The 19,907-nt window shown below is 40.6% G+C and overlaps 2 protein-coding genes across 5 annotated transcripts in view; both read right to left on the bottom strand.

Annotated features, from left to right (window-relative positions):
- nrg1 (neuregulin 1) overlaps positions 1–8,042 on the bottom strand; it is a 41,098-nt gene extending 33,056 nt beyond the window's left edge. For all 4 annotated transcript variants that reach the window (XM_087790447.1, XM_087790448.1, XM_087790449.1 and 1 more), the window contains exons 1-2: positions 7,891–8,042; positions 6,847–7,818 (exon numbers count right to left, since the gene is read on the bottom strand). In XM_087790447.1, coding sequence (XP_087646573.1) covers positions 6,847–7,579 — 733 coding nt within the window. In that variant the 5' untranslated portion in view covers positions 7,580–7,818; positions 7,891–8,042. The remainder of the gene's footprint in view (positions 1–6,846; positions 7,819–7,890) is intronic.
- Positions 8,043–16,938: 8,896 nt separating this feature from the next.
- Positions 16,939–19,907, bottom strand: part of slc38a9 (solute carrier family 38 member 9) — a 41,134-nt gene continuing 38,165 nt past the window's right edge. The window contains exons 14-15 of the mRNA XM_087790446.1: positions 17,796–17,885; positions 16,939–17,228 (exon numbers count right to left, since the gene is read on the bottom strand). Of these exons, the coding sequence (XP_087646572.1) occupies positions 17,063–17,228; positions 17,796–17,885 (256 nt within the window). The 3' untranslated portion in view covers positions 16,939–17,062. The remainder of the gene's footprint in view (positions 17,229–17,795; positions 17,886–19,907) is intronic.

Raw genomic sequence — 19,907 nt, 5'->3', positions numbered from 1 at the left:
ACAACACCAGAGTCAAGTACTGGACAATACTACACATATATCGTTGTTAGTACACTATCACAACACCAGAGTCAAGTACTGGACAATACTACACATATATACTTGTTACTACACTATCACAACACCAGAGTCAAGTACTGGACAATACTACACATATATACTTGTTACTACACTATCACAACACCAGAGTCAAGTACTGGACAATACTACACATATATACTTGTAACTACACTATCACAACACCAGAGTCAAGTACTGGACAATACTACACATATATACTTGTTACTACACTATCACAACACCAGAGTCAAGTACTGGACAATACTACACATATATCGTTGTTTGTACACTATCACAACACCAGAGTCAAGTACTGGACAATACTACACATATATACTTGTTACTACACTATCACAACACCAGAGTCAAGTACTTGACAATAATACACATACATACTTGTTACTACACTATCACAACACCAGAGTCAAGTACTGGACAATACTACACATATATACTTGTTACTACACTATCACAACACCAGAGTCAAGTACTGGACAATACTACACATATATACTTGTTACTACACTATCACAACACCAGAGTCAAGTACTGGACAATACTACACATATATACTTGTTACTACAGTATCACAACACCAGAGTTAAGTACTCGACAATACTACACATATATACTCGTTACTACACTATCACAACACCAGAGTCAAGTACTGGACAATACTACACATATATACTTGTTACTACACTATCACAACACCAGAGTCAAGTACTGGACAATACTACACATATATACTTGTTACTACACTATCACAACACCAGAGTCAAGTACTGGACAATACTACACATATATACTTGTTACTACACTATCACAACACCAGAGTCAAGTACTGGACAATACTGCACATATATACTTGTTACTACACTATCACAACACCAGAGTCAAGTACTGGACAATACTACACATATATACTTGTTACTACACTATCACAACACCAGAGTCAAGTACAGGACAATACTGCACATATATACTTGTTACTACACTATCACAACACCAGAGTCAAGTACTGGACAATACTACACATATATACTTGTTACTACACTATCACAACACCAGAGTCAAGTACTGGACAATACTACACATATATACTTGTTACTACACTATCACAACACCAGAGTCAAGTACTGGACAGTACTACACATGTATACTTGTTACTACACTATCACAACACCAGAGTCAAGTACTGGACAATACTACACATATATACTTGTTACTACACTATCACAACACCAGAGTCAAGTACTGGACAATACTACACATGTATACTTGTTACTACACTATCACAACACCAGAGTCAAGTACTGGACAATACTACACATATATACTTGTTACTACACTATCACAACACCAGAGTCAAGTACTGGACAATACTACACATGTATACTGGTTACTACACTATCACAACACCAGAGTCAAGTACTGGACAATACTACACATATATACTTGTTACTACACTATCACAACACCAGAGTCAAGTACTGGACAGTACTACACATGTATACTTGTTACTACACTATCACAACACCAGAGTCAAGTACTGGACAATACTACACATATATACTTGTTACTACACTATCACAACACCAGAGTCAAGTACTGGACAATACTACACATATATACTTGTTACTACACTATCACAACACCAGAGTCAAGTACTGGACAATACTACACATATATACTTGTTACTACACTATCACAACACCAGAGTCAAGTACTGGACAATACTACACATATATACTTGTTACTACACTATCACAACACCAGAGTCAAGTACTGGACAATACTACACATATATACTTGTTACTACACTATCACAACACCAGAGTCAAGTACTGGACAATACTACACATGTATACTTGTTACTACACTATCACAACACCAGAGTCAAGTACTGGACAATACTACACATATATACTTGTTACTACACTATCAACACCAGAGTCAAGTACTGGACAATACTACACATATATACTTGTTACTACACTATCACAACACCAGAGTCAAGTACTGGACAATACCACACATATATACTTGTTACTACACTATCACAACACCAGAGTCAAGTACTGGACAATACTACACATGTATACTTGTTACTACACTATCACAACACCAGAGTCAAGTACTGGACAATACTACACATATATACTTGTTACTACACTATCAACACCAGAGTCAAGTACTGGACAATACTACACATATATACTTGTTACTACACTATCACAACACCAGAGTCAAGTACTGGACAATACCACACATAAATACTTGTTACTACACTATCACAACACCAGAGTCAAGTACTGGACAATACCACACATAAATACTTGTTACTACACTATCACAACACCAGAGTCAAGTACTGGACAATACTACACATGTATACTTGTTACTACACTATCACAACACCAGAGTCAAGTACTGGACAATACTACACATATATACTTGTTACTACACTATCACAACACCAGATTCAAGTACTGGACAATACTACACATGTATACTGGTTACTACACTATCACTATATATCACTATACATCATATACTTGTATCGTGATATCAACACACTCTTGACAAACAAACATTTCATACTTTCATCTACGTAAAGTATTTTGAAGCCACATATTTCCAAATGTCACTATCAGTACTTCATCCATCAGTCAAAGTACTTCCGAGCAAGATTCCATGAATGTGAGGAAGAATGTTTCCGGTGTTGACACGGAGGAGGAGGAGGTGTCATGTGACACATGTTCAGACTCTAATCACCGACTCCAACTATTGTTGAGTCAACGACGGCGTCGAGACGAAAACAGATGTTTGACGACAACACAAACACCAACACAAACATAACGACATCTTTAAGTAAGTAAGTAAGTAATATTTATTTATATAGCGCTTTTCGAGACCAGGGTCACAAAGCGCTTAAACAATCAAAACAATATTCAAAAAAGTATATACTTTAAAGATCAAGATAATAATGAGAACAACACAGGAGTTCCAGAAATTCAAGGAAAAGCCTGAACAAATAGAAACGTCTTAAGATGTTTCTTGAAGGAGTCAGTAGATCATCAAACACACATGTTTCTTGAAGGAGTCAGTAGATCATCAAACACACATGTTTCTTGAAGGAGTCAGTAGATCATCAAACACAGATGTTTCTTGAAGGAGTCAGTAGATCATCAAACACAGATGTTTCTTGAAGGAGTCAGTAGATCATCAAACACAGATGTTTCTTAAAGGAGTCAGTAGATCATCAAACACACATGTTTCTTGAAGGAGTCAGTAGATCATCAAACACAGATGTTTCTTAAAGGAGTCAGTAGATCATCAAACACACATGTTTCTTGAAGGAGTCAGTAGATCATCAAACACAGATGTTTCTTGAAGGAGTCAGTAGATCATCAAACACAGATGTTTCTTGAAGGAGTCAGTAGATCATCAAACACAGATGTTTCTTGAAGGAGTCAGTAGATCATCAAACACTGATGTTTCTTGAAGGAGTCAGTAGATCATCAAACACAGATGTTTCTTGAAGGAGTCAGTAGATCATCAAACACAGATGTTTCTTGAAGGAGTCAGTAGATCATCAAACACAGATGTTTCTTGAAGGAGTCAGTAGATCATCAAACACATGTGTTTCTTGAAGGAGTCAGTAGATCATCAAACACAGATGTTTCTTGAAGGAGTCAGTAGATCATCAAACACAGATGTTTCTTGAAGGAGTCAGTAGATCATCAAACACAGAGATGTTTCTTGAAGGAGTCAGTAGATCATCAAACACAGATGTTTCTTAAAGGAGTCAGTAGATCATCAAACACAGATGTTTCTTGAAGGAGTCAGTAGATCATCAAACACAGAGATGTTTCTTGAAGGAGTCAGTAGATCATCAAACACAGATGTTTCTTAAAGGAGTCAGTAGATCATCAAACACAGATGTTTCTTGAAGGAGTCAGTAGATCATCAAACACAGATGTTTCTTGAAGGAGTCAGTAGATCATCAAACACAGATGTTTCTTAAAGGAGTCAGTAGATCATCAAACACAGAGATGGTTCCAAAGCTTAGGAGCAACAGCCTGAAAAGATTTCTCTCCTCTGGTCCTGAACCGTGTTCAGGAACCATCAGTAGATTCTGATCCACAGACCTCAGAGCCTGCATGTTCTCACCAGGACTGTTGAGTTATTCAATGTTTCTCAGTGTTCAATTCCATATATTTGATTTAATAAATTGTTTATTTTTACTTCTTTCATTTTTGTATTCTGTACAACAAAACAACAACAGTAAAAGTTTACTGATTTAAATCTTTTCCCTTTTTTTTCTGTTCAAGACCAATGTTTACACTTTATTACACTTTCTTGTGCATGAGTGTATATTGTTGACACAATATTTATAGTTAATATATTTAAATGATATTTATTTATTTATTTTAAATATATGTTCTTATATATCTGTGTATTATTTTCTTTGATCTAGGTTATTTATACTTGTCATCCCTTGAACTTTGTTCTTTTTATTGCCCTTTGTTCTCGTTGTCATGAAACCATCGCCTGTGTTGACGTGAGCTGCAAAAACAATGAATAAAGTTTATTTATCTTTTCTTAATGTAACCTCTGACCTGCACATATTTCCCTCAACGTTGGATCAATGAAGTATTATCTTATCTTAATAAGAGGAAACGCACAGATTCCCGAGACATTCTTCATCCAGAGTGACCTATAATGAACTTCAAATATTTCATTCATTCATTATTTTTCTACCGCTTCATCCCAGGGTCGGGGTCGCGGGGAGACTGGAGTCTATCCCAGTATCATAGGGCGAGAGGCAGGGGACACCCTGGACAGGACGCCAGTCTGTCTCAGGACACACACAGACAGACAACCATTCACACACACACTCATACCTACGGACAATTTCCCTAAGTTCTCAATCAACCTCTGTATGTTTCTGGACTGTGGGAGGAAACCGGAGTGTCCGGAGTAAACCCACTAACACGAGGAGAACATACTCCACACAGGAAGGTTGTCTCGGCCTGGAATCGAACCGACAACCTTCTGTCTGTGAGGCGACCGCGCTCACCACTGAATAAATATCTCTCTTTTATGGAGAGCTGTCCAGGGTGTCCCTAACATAGATGTGTTTCCACGGTGACGTTGGTTGGTTGACTCAGCTGCGTGACCCGCCCCCTGACCCCTGACCCCGTCACCACAGACAGTCCATCAGGCTGACGACAACATGATGGCGGCGACCACGAGACTCTGGTCTTCTCCTCAGCAGTGGCATCAATTAGCCGGCGCTGACCTTGAAATGGAGCACAGGAAGTGTCTCCTGCATCATTTATTGATCGTCTCGCTCCGACCCGTGAAGGATATCAGTTGAATATTGACGTCTATGAATGAACTTTTGAATTGTAGCATAGAATCCTTCTTTGAAATCAATCGTTTCTATGTTAAAATCCAGCTTTTATTGAATAACTGGATTGAAAAAGTTTCAAACGAATGAATCCATTTCTTTCTTGGACTTTTAATGTCACGCATAAAACAGCATTTTTATATTGAATTCAAAAGACTACAAATTGAATTAAAAAAAGGTATTTTTGGTTTTATTTCAATTAGAAGATCAAACTCTACGTGTAAAAAATATGAAATCATGAATCATTTTGAAAGTATTGGATATTAAACTCAATTATTGAATCAAATAATGAATGAAAAGTAACAGTTCAATATTCAAATAACTGAATTAAAACATTCAAATAAATGATCAAATCTTTGACGTTTAACATTTGAAATGTAAATATTCTTGATGACACTGATGATTAAATCTTGAGCAGGTCAGACTTTTAAAGTGTCCTTTGGTTGCGTCGGATCTAAATCAGGTTGAAGGAGAAGAACTAAAGTCAGGTTGAAGGAGAAGAACTAAAGTCAGGTTGAAGGAGAAGAACTAAAGTCAGGTTGAAGGAGAAGAACTAAAGTCAGGTTGAAGGAGAAGAACTAAAGTCAGGTTGAAGGAGAAGAACTAAAGTCAGGTTGAAGGAGAAGAACTAAAATCAGGTTGAAGGAGAAGAACTAAAGTCAGGTTGAAGGAGAAGAACTAAAGTCAGGTTGAAGGAGAAGAACTAAAGTCAGGTTGAAGGAGCAGAAGGTTTGTGTTTTAACACCTAAAGTCAGGTTGAAGGAGCAGAAGGTTTGTGTTTTAACATCTAAAGTCAGGTTGAAGGAGCAGAAGATTTGTAACATCTAAAGTCAGGTTGAAGGAGAAGAACTAAAGTCAGGTTGAAGGAGCAGAAGGTTTGTGTTTTAACATCTAAAGTCAGGTTGAAGGAGAAGAACTAAAGTCAGGTTGAAGGAGCAGAAGATTTGTGTTTTAACATCTAAAGTCAGGTTGAAGGAGCAGAAGGTTTGTGTTTTAACATCTAAAGTCAGGTTGAAGGAGCAGAAGATTTGTGTTTTAACATCTAAAGTCAGGTTGAAGGAGAAGAACTAAAGTCAGGTTGAAGGAGCAGAAGGTTTGTGTTGTGATACTTCAGAGCTTAGTCATGGGCGACTACGCAAGAGGCTGCAGGTCCTGACACGTCTGCTCTTCAAGCAAAGACCTGAAAGAAGACACTTCCTGACGCCAGAGAAACTCACACCATCATCCGCTGAAAATTAAAACATCGCTCTCTAAGCCCACCAGATTAATCCCCGTTTAAGATTTATCCTCGACCTCTGACCCGCGATAGTGCTGAGCTTTAGAACAAAGGAGACCCTGACGCGGAGATTACCCCGGAGTGTACTTACGCATGGTGGGGATGAAGATGTCGTTGACTTCCTGCGTGGTCTGGCGGTGGGGGGTCCGCTTGGGGGCCGTGGGCCGGTCGGCTTTGGATCTGAGCGTCACGGAAGGATCGGTGGCTCGCGGAGGGGCCCCGTCGTCGTGGGGACCTCGCGTGGACCCGTCCTCCAGGAGGACCTCCGGACGTCCCGGGGTCGAGGTCCAACGGGGGGCGGGCGCCGTCGGCCCCTCGTCGGTGGGCCCCGCCGCTACGCTAAAAGGGTCCTGCCCGATGCGCTTGGGGTCTAAGTGGGTGGGCGGGTCGTACTCGATGATCTTATCCGCAAAGACCCATTTGAGGCCAGCTGTGCACAGAGCTAAGCTCAGCAGGCAGGCCAGGATGGGCAGGATGCAGATTTTCTCAGAGTGCAAGCAATTGTTAATCTGGTCCATCTCTATGCAGACGCAGCAGGTTCCGGGCACGGCCATAATTCCCAGCGCGCCGGGGTGATCCCCGCCACCTCCCTCTGCAGTCGCCGCCGCCTCCGGCGTCTCCTCCAGGGTCTCCTCCGGCGTCTCCTCCAGGGTCTCCTCCGGCGTCTCCTCCGGCGTCTCCTCCGGCGTCTCCTCCGGCGTCTCCTCCGGCGTCTCCTCCGGCTTCTTCTCCTCCAGCTTCTTCTCCTCCTCCGGGACTTGTCCGGTGTCGACGATGGAGCCGGACCGGGATCCTGGCCCCGGCCCCGCAGAGATGTCCTCCATTGCCCTCGCTCGTCCTGTCTCAGCCGGTCTCTCTCCAAACACCTCAACTATTGGCTCAGAGCCTCACGGCCATCGGACCCCCGGACCATGTTCTCCGTCGTGAGTCTGCAGTCTTGACGGTTCGGGACCCGAGGACGCTCTTGGGAGTAACCTTGTTAGCGGGCGGGTAGGGTCGCGGACGGTCTCCTGCGCCAGAGTTCTGTCCTCATGCTTTTCTAACGGATCTAAAAATAGCTTCGCTGCAAAAAAGAGCAGACGAGGGTCTCACTTCAGGACAAGTTTGCGGAGGAAGGAGGCGGCGTCGCACTCACCTGAGGAGCGAGGAGGCGGCGACCTGCTGCGCCGGAGACGCCGGGCGGGACGGACATGTCGTGGAGGTCCTGAAGGTCCTGAAGGGCTGGATCATCAGGGAGCGGCAGGTGTCCTCGCTGGCGGCGCAGAAACAGATGAGTAAGAGGAACGAAGGAGAGTCAGGCGGAGGGGAGGGGGGTTGCAGCAGGAAGGGCAGACACTCCCCTTTTTCTCCTCCTTCCACTCCTCCTCTCCGACTCGTCCTCCCTCACCTCCTCCCTCTCTTCCTGTCCGCCGCTGACTCGGCGCTCTCTCTCCCAATCCCGGCTCGAGGCGCCGCGCTGAGCAACTTCCCACTTAATCCAATTAGAAGGTCCGGTGGGCGAATGGCGAGCGGCGGGTCGTCCTCCTCCTCGTCGCCGTCCATCACGCCGAAGGGTGTGTCCTGGTCTGGAGGAGACGAGGAGGCAGACATACGATCCGTCCCGGGAGACTTCAGCCATTGTGGTGCTCGAGTGCACGGACGCTAATGAAACCGTCGCATGCGCTCCTACATGTTCACGTGTTTAACTTCACAAGCGTGTACACACGTGTTTGAAGTACTTCGGTCGGTTGTACACAGAGTCCATGTACAGCCTGGTGTGGTACACGTACATGTACTCGGAATTAAGTCTTTCGCGGCTTAAATGCACATTTATTTGAAGTTGCAAAGTCAAGATCGCGTACCAGGCGTCGTCCCTTCAATCACCCATGATGCTTTGCCGCCCAGCCGACCAATCACAACTGTGGATGAACATAGATGTAGAATTTAAGTAGGTTAGGGTTAGTTTAGTTAGAACTTTATTGATCCTCAGCAGGTCTCCTTCGGGAAATAGTTTTTTTTTCCAATTAACACAGAAATACAACAATTATTCATAAAAATAAATGAAAATAAAATAAGAACAAGAACAAAGAGAAATGAAGAGAAAGAACAAGATGATACAATCTAAGTATAAAGATAAAGATAAAGAACATAGAAAAATAACAAAGACAAAGGATACAAAGACTAACATAGAACAGAACATCATGATACTTTCACTAGTACTAGTATAGAGTATATTTGTATAGTTCTTTTCTTTTTTTTTTTTATTAGTAGTATTACTAGTATGATTTTTTAGTAGTATTACTAGTATGATTTTTTTAGTAGTAAGTAAGTAAGTAATATTTATTTATATAGCTTTTCGAGACCAGGGTCACAAAGCGCTTAAACAATCAAAACAATATTTAATAAAAGAACATACTTTAAAGATCAAGATAATACTGAGAACAACAAAGGAGTTCGAGAAATTCAAGGAAAAGCCTGAACAAATAGAAACGTCTTAAGATGTTTCTTAAAGGAGTCAGTAGATCATCAAACACAGATGTTTCTTGAAGGAGTCAGTAGATCATCAAACACAGAGATGTTTCTTGAAGGAGTCAGTAGATCATCAAACACAGATGTTTCTTGAAGGAGTCAGTAGATCATCAAACACAGATGGTTCTTGAAGGAGTCAGTAGATCATCAAACACAGAGATGTTTCTTGAAGGAGTCAGTAGATCATCAAACACACATGTTTCTTGAAGGAGTCAGTAGATCATCAAACACAGAGATGTTTCTTGAAGGAGTCAGTAGATCATCAAACACAGAGATGTTTCTTGAAGGAGTCAGTAGATCATCAAACACAGAGATGTTTCTTGAAGGAGTCAGTAGATCATCAAACACAGAGATGTTTCTTGAAGGAGTCAGTAGATCATCAAACACAGAGATGTTTCTTGAAGGAGTCAGTAGATCATCAAACACAGAGATGTTTCTTGAAGGAGTCAGTAGATCATCAAACACAGAGATGTTTCTTGAAGGAGTCAGTAGATCATCAAACACAGAGATGTTTCTTGAAGGAGTCAGTAGATCATCAAACACAGATGTTTCTTAAAGGAGTCAGTAGATCATCAAACACAGATGGTTCTTGAAGGAGTCAGTAGATCATCAAACACAGAGATGTTTCTTGAAGGAGTCAGTAGATCATCAAACACACATGTTTCTTGAAGGAGTCAGTAGATCATCAAACACACATGTTTCTTGAAGGAGTCAGTAGATCATCAAACACAGATGTTTCTTGAAGGAGTCAGTAGATCATCAAACACACATGTTTCTTGAAGGAGTCAGTAGATCATCAAACACAGAGATGTTTCTTGAAGGAGTCAGTAGATCATCAAACACACATGTTTCTTGAAGGAGTCAGTAGATCATCAAACACACATGTTTCTTGAAGGAGTCAGTAGATCATCAAACACAGATGTTTCTTGAAGGAGTCAGTAGATCATCAAACACACATGTTTCTTAAAGGAGTCAGTAGATCATCAAACACAGATGTTTCTTGAAGGAGTCAGTAGATCATCAAACACAGATGTTTCTTAAAGGAGTCAGTAGATCATCAAACACACATGTTTCTTGAAGGAGTCAGTAGATCATCAAACACAGAGATGTTTCTTGAAGGAGTCAGTAGATCATCAAACACAGATGTTTCTTAAAGGAGTCAGTAGATCATCAAACACACATGTTTCTTGAAGGAGTCAGTAGATCATCAAACACAGAGATGTTTCTTGAAGGAGTCAGTAGATCATCAAACACAGATGTTTCTTGAAGGAGTCAGTAGATCATCAAACACAGAGATGTTTCTTGAAGGAGTCAGTAGATCATCAAACACAGATGTTTCTTGAAGGAGTCAGTAGATCATCAAACACAGATGTTTCTTGAAGGAGTCAGTAGATCATCAAACACAGATGTTTCTTGAAGGAGTCAGTAGATCATCAAACACAGATGTTTCTTGAAGGAGTCAGTAGATCATCAAACACAGATGTTTCTTAAAGGAGTCAGTAGATCATCAAACACAGATGTTTCTTGAAGGAGTCAGTAGATCATCAAACACAGATGTTTCTTGAAGGAGTCAGTAGATCATCAAACACAGATGTTTCTTGAAGGAGTCAGTAGATCATCAAACACAGATGTTTCTTAAAGGAGTCAGTAGATCATCAAACACACATGTTTCTTGAAGGAGTCAGTAGATCATCAAACACAGATGTTTCTTGAAGGAGTCAGTAGATCATCAAACACAGATGTTTCTTGAAGGAGTCAGTAGATCATCAAACACAGATGTTTCTTGAAGGAGTCAGTAGATCATCAAACACAGATGTTTCTTGAAGGAGTCAGTAGATCATCAAACACAGATGTTTCTTAAAGGAGTCAGTAGATCATCAAACACAGATGTTTCTTGAAGGAGTCAGTAGATCATCAAACACAGATGTTTCTTGAAGGAGTCAGTAGATCATCAAACACAGATGTTTCTTGAAGGAGTCAGTAGATCATCAAACACAGATGTTTCTTGAAGGAGTCAGTAGATCATCAAACACAGATGTTTCTTGAAGGAGTCAGTAGATCATCAAACACAGATGTTTCTTGAAGGAGTCAGTAGATCATCAAACACAGATGTTTCTTGAAGGAGTCAGTAGATCATCAAACACAGATGTTTCTTAAAGGAGTCAGTAGATCATCAAGAGCAAAGAGAGAGAAGATCGTTCCAAAGCTTAGGAGCAACAGCCTGAAAAGATTTCTCTCCTCTGGTCCTGAGTCGTGTGCGTGGAACCATAAGTAGATTCTGATCCACAGACCTCAGAGCCCGAGCTGGGGTGTAAGTCTGGATCAGATCATGAAGGTCTGACCATGAATAGATCTGAAAGTAAGAACCAGAATTTTAAAGTTGATCCTGAAAGAAACTGGAAGCCAGTGAAGAGTTTGAAGGAGAAATGTGAGTTATTCAGTATTATACTGATAGTATATAGTAGTATTACTAGTATGATTTTTTAGTAGTATTACTAGTATGATTTTTTTAGTAGTATTACTAGTATGATTCTTTAGTCGAGTGTGCAGAAAGGCATCATGGGAGTTCAGTGTGTAGTTGGTGTCATAAGTTTATCAGATGAATCTCATGTTGAAGACAAGAAGTTCTGATGTACTTCATCAATCAATAGTACTGCATTACAAAATACTTCCAAATACAGAAGAAACACTTTACTTTCAGAACGTTTTCGTTTTCTAACATTTTTTATTTGATATTATTTATACTTAAACAAGGATAAATCAAGAGAAAAACTATCTTGGCAGCTAATACACTTTTTGTTTAAAGTACATTCATCGATACTATAGTATTATTGAGCGTCTTTGAATACATTTTCATATACAATGTCCTCCTTCTGTTGTCTTGTCTTGAAGACCCTCAACAACAGTATCTAATGTGGCCCCTCAGGGGAATTTAACTGCCAACCCCTGATATATGACACGCCACTAAAAAGCACTCAGGTCCCATAATGTACTGCAACAATTCATAACTGTCAATGATTCAATCACTTCATCCATCTACCTATTCATCCGATCTACGGTATCCATCCCTCCCTCCGTCCGTATGTCCATCCGTCCATCCATCCATCCATCCATCCATCCATCCATCCATCCATCCGTCCGTCCATCCATCATCCATCCATCCATCCATCCGTCCGTCCATCCATCCATCCATCATCCATCATCCATCATCCATCCATCCATCCATCCATCATCCATCCATCCATCCATTCATCCATCCATCCATCCGTCCGTCCGTCCGTCCATCATCCATCCATCCATCCATCCATCCATCCATCCATCATCCATCCATCCATCCATCCATTCATCCATTCATCCATCCATCCATCCGTCCGTCCGTCCATCATCCATCCATCCATCCATCATCCATCCATCCATCCATCCATCCATCATCCATCATCCATCATCCATCCATCCATCCATCCATCCATCATCCATCCATCCATCCATCCATTCATCCATCCATCCGTCCGTCCGTCCGTCCATCATCCATCCATCCATCCATCCATCCATCCGTCCATCCATCATCCATCCATCCAATCATCCTTTCATCCATCCATCCATCCATCTATGGTATCGATGTCGACTATAAAATAAATGTATAAATTAATATACATATATTAAACAGTAATACTAGAACCTGAGATGTACTGAATACTTGAACATCGTCTTCTGAGCGTCGGACCTTCTGGACCACCAGGCATCTGCTCAACCCCCTCGACCCCCCACAACAGGAGCCGCTTCCTTAAACAAGATGAAGACGTCCCAGAGGTCAGGTCACCACCACACTGGAGACGACCCCACGCTGACCCTTTCCAATCCACGCTCAGAATTAATACCAGTAATGGCATCTGTGGCCGAGGACTTCCTGTCAGATCCTGAATTAGGAAACTGACTATTGATCTGAGAAGCTTCACCTTCTTTAAGCACCGCTGGGTTTACGAGGAATCACTTAGAGACACATGACACATGAGGAGACCCACGTCCACACGCTACTACACATATATACTTGTTACTACACTATCACAACACCAGAGTCAAGTACTGGACAATACTACACATATATACTTGTTACTACACTATCACAACACCAGAGTCAAGTACTGGACAATACTACACATATATACTTGTTACTACACTATCACAACACCAGAGTCAAGTACTGGACAATACTACACATATATACTTGTTACTACACTATCACAACACCAGAGTCAAGTACCGGACAATACTACACATATATACTTGTTACTACACTATCACAAAACCAGAGTCAAGTACTGGACAATACTACACAAATATACTTGTTACTACACTATCACAACACCAGAGTCAAGTACTCGACAATACTACATATATATACTTGTTACTACACTATCACAACACCAGAGTCAAGTACTGGACAATACTACACATATATACTTGTTACTACACTATCACAACACCAGAGTCAAGTACAGGACAATACTACACATATATACTTGTTACTACACTATCACAACACCAGAGTCAAGTACTGGACAATACTACACATATATACTTGTTACTACACTATCACAACACCAGAGTCAAGTACTGGACAATACTACACATGTATACTTGTTACTACACTATCACAACACCAGAGTCAAGTACTGGACAATACTACACATATATACTTGTTACTACACTATCACAACACCAGAGTCAAGTACTGGACAATACTACACATATATACTTGTTACTACACTATCACAACACCAGAGTCAAGTACTGGACAATACTACACATATATCCTTGTTACTTCACTATCACAACACCAGAGTCAAGTACTCGACAACTACATATATATACTTGTTACTACACTATCACAACACCAGAGTAAAGTATTGGACAATACTACACATGTATACTTGTTACTACACTATCACAAAACCAGAGTCAAGTACTGGACAATACTACACAAATATACTTGTTACTACACTATCACAACACCAGAGTCAAGTACTCGACAATACTACATATATATACTTGTTACTACACTATCACAACACCAGAGTCAAGTACTGGACAATACCACACATAAATACTTGTTACTACACTATCACAACACCAGAGTCAAGTACTGGACAATACCACACATAAATACTTGTTACTACACTATCACAACACCAGAGTCAAGTACTGGACAATACTACACATATATACTTGTTACTACACTATCACAACACCAGAGTCAAGTACTGGACAATACCACACATAAATACTTGTTACTACACTATCACAACACCAGAGTCAAGTACTGGACAATACTACACATATATACTTGTTACTACACTATCACAACACCAGAGTCAAGTACTGGACAATACTACACATATATACTTGTTACTACACTATCAACACCAGAGTCAAGTACTGGACAATACTACACATATATACTTGTTACTACACTATCACAACACCAGAGTCAAGTACTGGACAATACTACACATATATACTTGTTACTACACTATCACAACACCAGAGTCAAGTACTGGACAATACTACACATATATCCTTGTTACTGCACTATCAACATATATCACTATATATCGTACTCTTTTTAACTTGAACAAAAACAAATGTAGGTGAGAGGTTACACATTTATACGTTCTTTTTGTTATTCAAGTATTTCATTTATTATATTGTAATAAAACTGTGTTACTTCTGCTTTGTTGTGTAAGTTGTGTCGAGTGTAAACGTAAATATATATTTTAACTCATTCAAACACAGTGTTGCCTCTGAAGCTTGTTTTAAATTCTCTAACAAATCCTTACAAAGACTCCTGGATCCAGATGGTTTCCTGGAGCATCAGTCGAGTATCTCGAGCAACGATCAATATTTTATTGAAACTTTTTCTCTCTTGTGTTGCAGACACAGGTAGTGAACGTTACTATCAAAGAAAGTGTACCTTTCAGATGAAGGTCATAAATGTGTGTAAACATGTATGTCAGGATCATGTTGTCGTGAAAACACGTCTCACCTGCTTCACAACACGCGTGTCGGTGCAGCTGCACACGTGTCGTCCACGTGTTTCATCAGCAGAACATGATTGTTGACATATTTCACGGCCGTGTTCCCAGGATTCCTGCTCTCTGCGAACACCTGGTACCTGCTCGCCAGGTGTGGTCTCTGTTGCAGACACAGGTCGAGGGTCACGTGGAGGGAAACACTCGTGGTCGTAATGTTTCGGCAGGTCCACGCCAGCCTCGACGGACGCTGGTCATAATGTTCTGGTCTCCATGAAACCGTCAACAGATTTCGTCGCCTGAGGAGCAGATCAAGGCGGCCATTTTGAATTTGACTGCGATTTGATGAGATCGTCGCCCCTGAGGGATTGTGGGTAAAGTTTCACACCTGGTCAGATGGAAAAAGACTTTTGTTTTTCTTTAATATTATTGTTTATTATTATTGGAAACGATTGTCTTTAAAGTTAAAAACAAACTTAACATCCTATGACGTCAGCACTAACTGTAGAAACACACGATAGTAAATAAACGTATCATTTATGACATATTTAAGTGTCAAAAAGCGAAATGTGCGTCATTACAAACATTGAAAAAAGAACATTTTACGAACCTGGTCGAGATCGAACCGTCAGCAAGAAAACAAGTGTTTACGTGAAATATATAAACGTATTTGAACGTTTCGGTAACCGGAAGTAGCTTTGGAAAAGCGGAAATGCAAACGCGCTTTCAAAATAAAGCGTCAACGGAGCCGAGTGTCGTTAGCGCTTTAAATTCAAAGATTATTTATTAAAGAAACCTTTTGTTTTTCACACACACACATATATATATATATATATATATATATATATATATATATATTTAAATATCAGACTCACGGTTGAGTTTGTGACAAAACAAACACTTTTATTTGATAATAACTCGTTAACTCTTTTGTTTACCAAAGAAAACACAACAATAACAACGATTTACAAAATGTTTATTGTAAATTCTCCACACATTTCATAGAAAAGCCTTCATTACTGCAGTAATGTTTATATTAATGTCATTTTCCCAAAGAAACGTGGATTCAGCTTCTCAAGAACATGTGCAAGAGTTGATTCTTTAGAATAACATCAACTTGAACTCGATGTAAACTCAGAAAGTGTCGTCGACATGTCAATCAAAGTGACGAGCGCTAAAAATAAATCCTTTAAACTCTTTGTTTATTGAAACTTCCTGAGGTAAAGATCGTCCATAAATTAAGAGTTAAAATCAATCACAGCTTCAGGTGGAAAATTCCCTTTTTTGGTGTTTTTTTCACAATAAAACGACGACAAAAGAAGCATAAGATTTAAAAATATACAAATATATACAAGTTCCCTTAGAGACGCGTGTGACGCTCGTCCACCTGAGCACAGGTGAGGCAGGATCTCAAGACAGTTTCAGCTCGTGGAGGTTCAGGTCCAGACGTGGCTCCTACACGAAGAACTGACCCAGCAGGTCCAGGTCCAGGTCCAGGTCCAGGTCCAGACGTGGCTCCTACACGAAGAACTGACCCAGCAGGTCCAGGTCCAGGTCCAGGTCCAGGTCCAGACGTGGCTCCTACACGAAGAACTGACCCAGCAGGTCCAGGTCCAGGTCCAGGTCCAGGTCCAGACGTGGCTCCTACACGAAGAACTGACCCAGCAGGTCCAGGTCCAGGTCCAGGTCCAGGTCCAGACGTGGCTCCTACACGAAGAACTGACCCAGCAGGTCCAGGTCCAGGTCCAGGTCCAGGTCCAGACGTGGCTCCTACACGAAGAACTGACCCAGCAGGTTGGCCAGACCCAGCACGATGAGGAAGCTGTGGAAGACCAAGGAGGGCCAGCTCAGCGCCCCCTGGCGCTTCTGCGACATCATGTGGATCAGAGACGGGAACACGAAGACCAGGGCCAGACCACAGATGGCCCCGGAGTACCTGCAGGTCCAGCAGAGACGAGGAGAACCAGTGAAACCACAGTTTGAGAGTTTATCGTTTTTATAAAGTGAAGAATTATTTCAATAGTAATTGAATGAAAATATGTTTTTAAAATTCACTGAAACACTTTTATTTGACAAATTCAAACCTGTGACTGTTTATATATATCATTTATTTTAAATGTGTATTTCTTTTATAAAGATATATATATATATAGATATATATATAATATGTTGACGTTAAACCTGCCGAGACGTTCAACCGTGACGTCATCACGACGCTCAAAACTCTACAAAGTGACATTTATCAAAATACTTTCCATGGTATTACTCGTGTGTTTAGCATTAGCATCATTAGCTCGAAAACACACAACTGTTTGTATGTTAAAAAATACTGTTTAGTTTTTTAAACTACGTTCAAGTTTAAACCACTACTTATCAGGTGCGCTGTCGCCACCCAGCGTTCGTGGCGTGTACTGCAGCAAAGTGGGCGAATATTAGCAGTTCATTCTAATAAAATAATATTTTAATGATTCATAAAAATAATGAAAATCTGTTGAAAACTCACCGAATAATTGATCCAATGTTGGGATAAAACTTGGCCATGAGAACACCTGCTCCCACGATCAGGATGTTGAACAACAACACATGGATGAAGCTGAGAGAGAGGGTGAGACGGGTGAGAGTGAGACGGGTGAGAGAGTGAGACAGGTGAGAGTGAGACAGGTGAGAGAGTGAGACAGGTGAGAGTGAGACAGGTGAGAGAGTGAGACAGGTGAGCGAGTGAGACAGGTGAGAGTGAGACAGGTGAGAGTGAGACAGGCGAGAGAGTGAGACAGGTGAGAGAGTGAGACAGGTGAGAGTGAGACAGGTGAGAGAGTGAGACAGGTGAGAGTGAGACAGGTGAGAGGGTGAGAGGGTGAGAGAGTGAGACAGGTGAGAGAGTGAGACAGTTGAGCGAGTGCGACGGAGAGTGACGGGTGAGAGGGTGAGACAGGTGAGGGAGTGAGACAGGTGAGAGGGTGAGAGAGTGAGACAGGTGAGAGTGAGACAGGTGAGACAGGTAAGAGTGAGAGGGTGAGACAGGTGAGAGAGTGAGACAGGTGAGAGGGTGAGAGAGTGAGACAGGTGAGAGGGTGAGAGAGTGAGACAGGTGAGAGGGTGAGAGAGTGAGACAGGTGAGAGTGAGACAGGTGAGAGGGTGAGAGAGTGAGACAGGTGAGAGTGAGACAGGTGAGAGGGTGAGAGAGTGAGACAGGTGAGAGAGTGAGACAGGTGAGAGAGTGAGACAGGTGTGACAGGTGAGTGATTATAGATCACATTAGTTATGTTTCACATTCTTCATTATTTCATTCATTTATTCATTCATTCATTCATGGCTTCATTCATTCCTTCATAATTATATTCATTCATTTTTTCATTCATTCCTTCATACATTTGTTTCTTCCTTTCTTCATTCATTATGTCATCCATTATTTCATCCTTTTCTTCATTCCATCCTTCCTTCCTTCCTTCATATGTTCATTCATTCCTTCCTTCCTTCATTAATACGTTCCTTCCTTCCTTCCTTCCTTCATTCATTCATTCATATGTTCATTCCTTCCTTCATACGTTCCTTCCTTCCTTCCTTCCTTCATTCATACGTTCCTTCCTTCCTTCCTTCATTCATACGTTCCTTCCTTCCTTCATTCCTTCATTAATATGTTCATTCATTCCTTCCTTCCTTCATTCATACGTTCATTCCTTCCTTCCTTTCTTCATTCATTAATATGTTCATTCATTCCTTCCTTCCTTCATTCATACGTTCATTCCTTCCTTCCTTCCTTCATTAATATGTTCATTCATTCCTTCCTTCCTTCCTTCATTCATATGTTCATTCCTTCCTTCCTTCATACGTTCCTTCCTTCCTTCATTCATACGTTCCTTCCTTCCTTCATTCATACATTCATTCCTTCCTTCCTTCCTTCATTAATATGTTCATTTATTCCTTCCTTCCTTCATTCATACGTTCATTCCTTCCTTCCTTTCTTCATTCATTAATATGTTCATTCATTCCTTCCTTCCTTCATTCATACATTCATTCCTTCCTTCCTTCCTTCATTAATATGTTCATTCATTCCTTCCTTCCTTCATTCATACGTTCATTCCTTCCTTCCTTCCTTCATTAATATGTTCATTCATTCCTTCCTTCCTTCATTAATATGTTCATTCATTCCTTCCTTACTTCATTCATACGTTCATTCCTTCCTTCCTTCCTTCCTTCATTAATATGTTCATTCCTTCCTTCCTTCCTTCATTAATATGTTCATTCATTCCTTCCTTCCTTCATTAATATGTTCATTCATTCCTTCCTTCCTTCCTTCATTAACATGTTCATTCATTCCTTCATTCCTTCCTTCCTTTCTTCATTAATATGTTCATTCCTTCCTTCCTTCATTCATATTTTCATTCATTCCTTCCTTCCTTCATTAATATGTACATTCCATCCTTCCTTCATTAATATGTTCATTCATTCCTTCCTTCCTTCCTTCATACGTTCATTCCTTCCTTCCTTCATTCATTCGTACATTCCTTCCTTCATTAATATGTTCATTCATTCCTTCCTTCATTCATACATTCCTTCCTTCCTTCCTTCCTTCATTAATATGTTCATTCCTTCCTTCCTTAATTCATTCGTTCA

The sequence above is a fragment of the Callionymus lyra genome, chromosome 5 (assembly GCF_982586985.1).
Source record: "Callionymus lyra chromosome 5, fCalLyr1.hap1.1, whole genome shotgun sequence".
Classification (NCBI taxonomy): domain Eukaryota; kingdom Metazoa; phylum Chordata; class Actinopteri; order Syngnathiformes; family Callionymidae; genus Callionymus; species Callionymus lyra.
The sequence above is the reverse complement of the archived record's forward strand: the minus strand, read 5'-3'. Positions and strand labels throughout refer to the sequence as shown.